Below are 4,126 nucleotides of genomic sequence, written 5' to 3'. Positions count from 1 at the left end.
AACTTGTTATTTATCAATAACTAAAAGGATTACATATATACTAATGAGCTAAAATCAGAGAACTAAACAAGCTAGAATACTGACCAATTAATTGGTAAGTTACAACAATAGAATTAATTTGAATTTGAAGCTTCTTTGGTGGAAGATTCGGTTTTGACCAAATGTGTTCTAATATAAATTACATACATTTAATGAGCGACAATAATAATTTTATGAACTAGTTTCAGTCTCATGTTTAATTCTCACAAAAGCCTTGCTTGTGACCCAATACCTTTTCTTCTTCCAGTTACTCTTGCTTACGATATGTGTACTTCAGTAATACTTATTTGAAGTCTAGAACTTAAGAATCTTAAATTAATTGTTCATAAACATAAACACAAAAGCAAAACTTGAATGATTTGTTCATAGCAAACTGACGCATATGCATTGGGTACATTATAAAGACATAACATTACTGGAGAAAAAATAACACCTTTCTATTAAAAAACCATCTAATATGCAAATTCACTTCTTGACTTGATGCTCCAGGCTTTTGGTCAAGATAGATGAAGATCTTAGTGATTCTTTTAGCATACTTAAGCCCTGCAAAGTAAAACAACCAAATACTAACAGAAATAAATATAAGGTAGATAAATCGATACAAAAGAAGTTTTGAACGTGGTACCTCTTTCAAACTAATGCTAACTTCGCATCTCTCGATATCTTCAGGGGCGACTTCCAACTTTTTCAAAAGATCGATAGATGAAGCTAAAGATGATGGGGTTATGGTCAAGTCATCTGTCACCAAAAACATTCCAGATTGTTTTAGAAATCCTCCATCTATCTTTATATCATTATTTTCAATTTCATCCGAACGCAATGGAACGCCATTCAAGGGAAAAATTTGATTCTTGGAAATATACTTCTGTCCAAAATGAGGCGTAAGTAACATATCTTTGATATCTTGTGATTTAAGATATTTTCCTACACTCATATGTGAAATACTTCTTAAAATATTATCCATACATCTACTAGTAAAAGCTCCTTTCGTCAATGTCCCGATTACCGTTCCTAATGGTAACGATAAAAAACCAAAAAGGAATTCAACAAAATCTGCTTTTGATTCGGCAAATAAAAGCTTTCCAGTAGATTTTTGCAAAGATAGTTCCAGATGTATCTTTGAACTTGCTGATTCTTCTTTTATAATGAAATCATTGTGTTGAGAAGTACTATCAATCCAAGAAATAAATACATCTGTCTCAGGACAGATCTTAGAGAAAACAAAATATGTGAATGGGCGATGAGTTGAAAGAGCCAACTTTAAAAAATAAAGCATCTGCAAAAACAAGAAAATTAATCAAAACAAAGATGTAATGTAGTAAATAAAGTAGACACTAATAATGTAGTGGTATAGTGGTATGGTGTTTGTTGTTCTGGAATCGCTCCCAACTTTGTCTCCCGCCAATATTTGTAAAATTTAAATAAAAATTATGTTGTTTAGAATGGTCAACACCCAGTCCTGTTAATAATTAGTTAGTTACTAAATAAATATTTTACTTTACTCTTAATAAACATAGTAAAGATATTGAAATCCCAGTCTAACTTTTTGTACATAGATAAAACATACTAAAAAACTGCCAACTTTGTGAACGCCTTTTCGGTGACAAATAATCGCAACTTAACTTTTTTCATTTTTTTAGTTTTACTTTAGTTTTATCATATTTTGCAAACGATTATTAAAACATGCAACTTTTTTTTGATTTTTTACTTTTACTTTAGTTTAAATCATTTTTAGATACCAGTCAAATATTGTTAGACCAAACCACACATGCATTTTTTTCGTTTTTGTTTTTTAGGAATATATATATGTGACTTAAACAGTCCGAAACGACTATCCATAGCCATAAAATTTGTACACAAAAATAAAACAATGATGAGTGAGTTGTTACTTTTATTGACACTTCTTACTTGTATTGTGTAACGTGTCAGTGTGTATGTAAATAATTTGCAATCAATATTTACCTGATAAGAAGACATCTGTAAGTTTCTCTCCTCTAGATGGTTCATGTCAGTGATTCCAAGATCAGTGAGCAAACGGATGCTACTTGCCATGTTATAAGGTTCCACACAAAGATCGTCAGTGACAATAAAAGTTCCAGAATCAGAAACAAAAACACCGCTGCCAACACTATTCGTAAACAAAGAGACTAAATCATAATCACTGGAATACCAGTATGACTCTTCGAATCTCATGCTCGGAAGATAAGTATAACACCCCCGACAACTTTGGGATCTATCATGCTCGGAAGATAAGTTATTACAACTCAATACCTTATCATAACTAGAGCAACATCTGTTATGACATTCAAAGTAATGGCTGGGCTCAGTGTCGTCTATTTTCAGCTCTAGATGTCTGCAGTAATCATATGACAGACTTCTGGGGTTAAGAAGCATAGATTTGCATTCTGTGGATAGATAACGGTGAGGTAAATCCTTGAGACTATGGTACAGATTGTTAAAGCTCCCAAGACACTCAAACTTTTTATCATCATGTGTTCCCAAGAGCCTGGCAATTGTTCCCATGGGCAATGTAACGTAGCTGAACAAAATGTCAACAAAACTGTAATCGACTTCAGCGCATACAACTCTCTTATTAACTTTATCTACTATTACTTTTATCGAGATTTTATCTTCGTCTTCCGTTGTGTCAGCCATGATTCTAGAACCCTCAGGATGAAGAGATAACTATATGTGTAGGAATATGGTATTTTCGGGTGAAAGTATGCAATTGTTTGTTATATATTTAAACTGGTTCTGAGGTAATTGAAAAGGTAATTGTATTCCCAAGCTTTATGGGAAGTGGTATGATACCTTGAAACTTGTAGGCCAACCTCTTGGTTTCCATTCAAGTCATGACCAAAAGAACTTCTCATGTGAACGATGTTCCATTAAAATATTCTTTACAATATATTTTTAGTAAAAACACTTGGTTCAAAAATACCCTGTTGATTTTAGTCACGTTATTATTCAGACAATTAAATTGTTTTACTAAAATATGGTACTTGTTGGAGAATAAAATATTGAATCCAACCATAAAATTACAAGTGTCGGAGGATAAAATTTTAAATCGTCTATTCTTTTGATGATAATAAAAGTTATAGCTTGTGAATTAAATAATAAATACAAATGTTTACATCTTAGTAGAAATCTAAAGCTCAAATGCTAGAAATGTAAAGTTGGACCAAACATTGTGGTCATGTGGTGTAACACTCGTTATTTAGGGTGGTTAATATATAGATATTTATTTTTGTGAATTAGTATATAAGTATGTAATGTAAGGTTACTGTAGAGATTAGTTTTAACATGCTATTCATGAAAAGTGGAGGGAAATTGCTTTTTCTTTTTCCAGATTTTCCCCCATTTAGTCAAACCTGTATTTTTCCTTCATTCAGACAAAAGTCGCCCCTAAAAGTTGGCTGGTATTGATCCAAAAGTCGTCGTTAAAGGTCAGCAGTTGGAAGTACTGAATACGTTTCCGAAGATAGTTAAAGGCGTCAACTGAACATTTGGGCTTCATTAGAACTAACATACAGGGGGATTAAGCCCATAAAGCCACTAACATCATTAACAATTCATTTATTTAAATTCATTTTAAATTCAACTAATAAACATTAAAAAAAGTGTCAAAATAATATTATAAACAACCCATGGCATTATTGCCTAGTGGTATCTTAGGGGTGGGATAAGGCTTATGACCATTAGGTCATAAGTTCGATTCCCACAAAGGGGGTTTTCCCAGATTTATTGGGTTTCCTTCTGAATTGGTGTATAGCCATTATTGCCTAGTGGAGATGGATATGATCCGGTGGTTCTGCTCGTGGCACGATGATACTCCAGTGGTCCGTCAGTGATCCAAATTTGCCGTTAAAAAAAAATATTATAAACATAAACGCTTCGTTAAACTAAAATAAAACCAAATACAAACCCAAATTAAAAACAATTCATAGATATATTTATTTAAAATAAACGGCTTAATTAAAATGAGCAAGGAAAATTCTCTAAGACGACAGTTGACAAAAAGTTATGATCTAGTGTAGCTGGTATATATTCTGTACAGGCCACCTCAATGGCTGGATCTTCAGTTAGG

General features: G+C 32.5%; 1 protein-coding gene across 1 annotated transcript; it reads right to left on the bottom strand.

The window, feature by feature from the left end:
- Positions 1 to 504: 504 nt before the first annotated feature.
- Positions 505 to 2,694, bottom strand: LOC110875345. Its single transcript, XM_022123542.1, has 3 exons — positions 2,002 to 2,694; positions 665 to 1,315; positions 505 to 582 (listed from the first exon to the last, which is right to left on the bottom strand). Exons 1-3 carry the CDS (start codon positions 2,692 to 2,694, stop codon positions 505 to 507), a joined length of 1,422 nt encoding a protein of 473 aa, XP_021979234.1.
- Between the last annotated feature and the right edge of the window lie 1,432 nt (positions 2,695 to 4,126).

Source organism: Helianthus annuus, chromosome 9 (genome assembly GCF_002127325.2).
Source record: "Helianthus annuus cultivar XRQ/B chromosome 9, HanXRQr2.0-SUNRISE, whole genome shotgun sequence".
NCBI classification, from domain to species: Eukaryota; Viridiplantae; Streptophyta; class Magnoliopsida; order Asterales; family Asteraceae; genus Helianthus; species Helianthus annuus.
This window is presented reverse-complemented; position numbering and strand designations above follow the sequence as displayed.

Coding starts and splice junctions, on each gene's coding strand:
- LOC110875345 (XM_022123542.1), bottom strand. CDS start 2,694: ATGGCTGACACAACGGAAGACGAAGATAAAATCTCGATAAAAGTAATA. Junction 1,316..2,001: donor TACAGATGTCTTCTTATCAG/GTAAATATTGAT, acceptor TTGTTTTTGCAG/ATGCTTTATTTTTTAAAGTT. Junction 583..664: donor TTAGCATTAGTTTGAAAGAG/GTACCACGTTCA, acceptor TTTACTTTGCAG/GGCTTAAGTATGCTAAAAGA.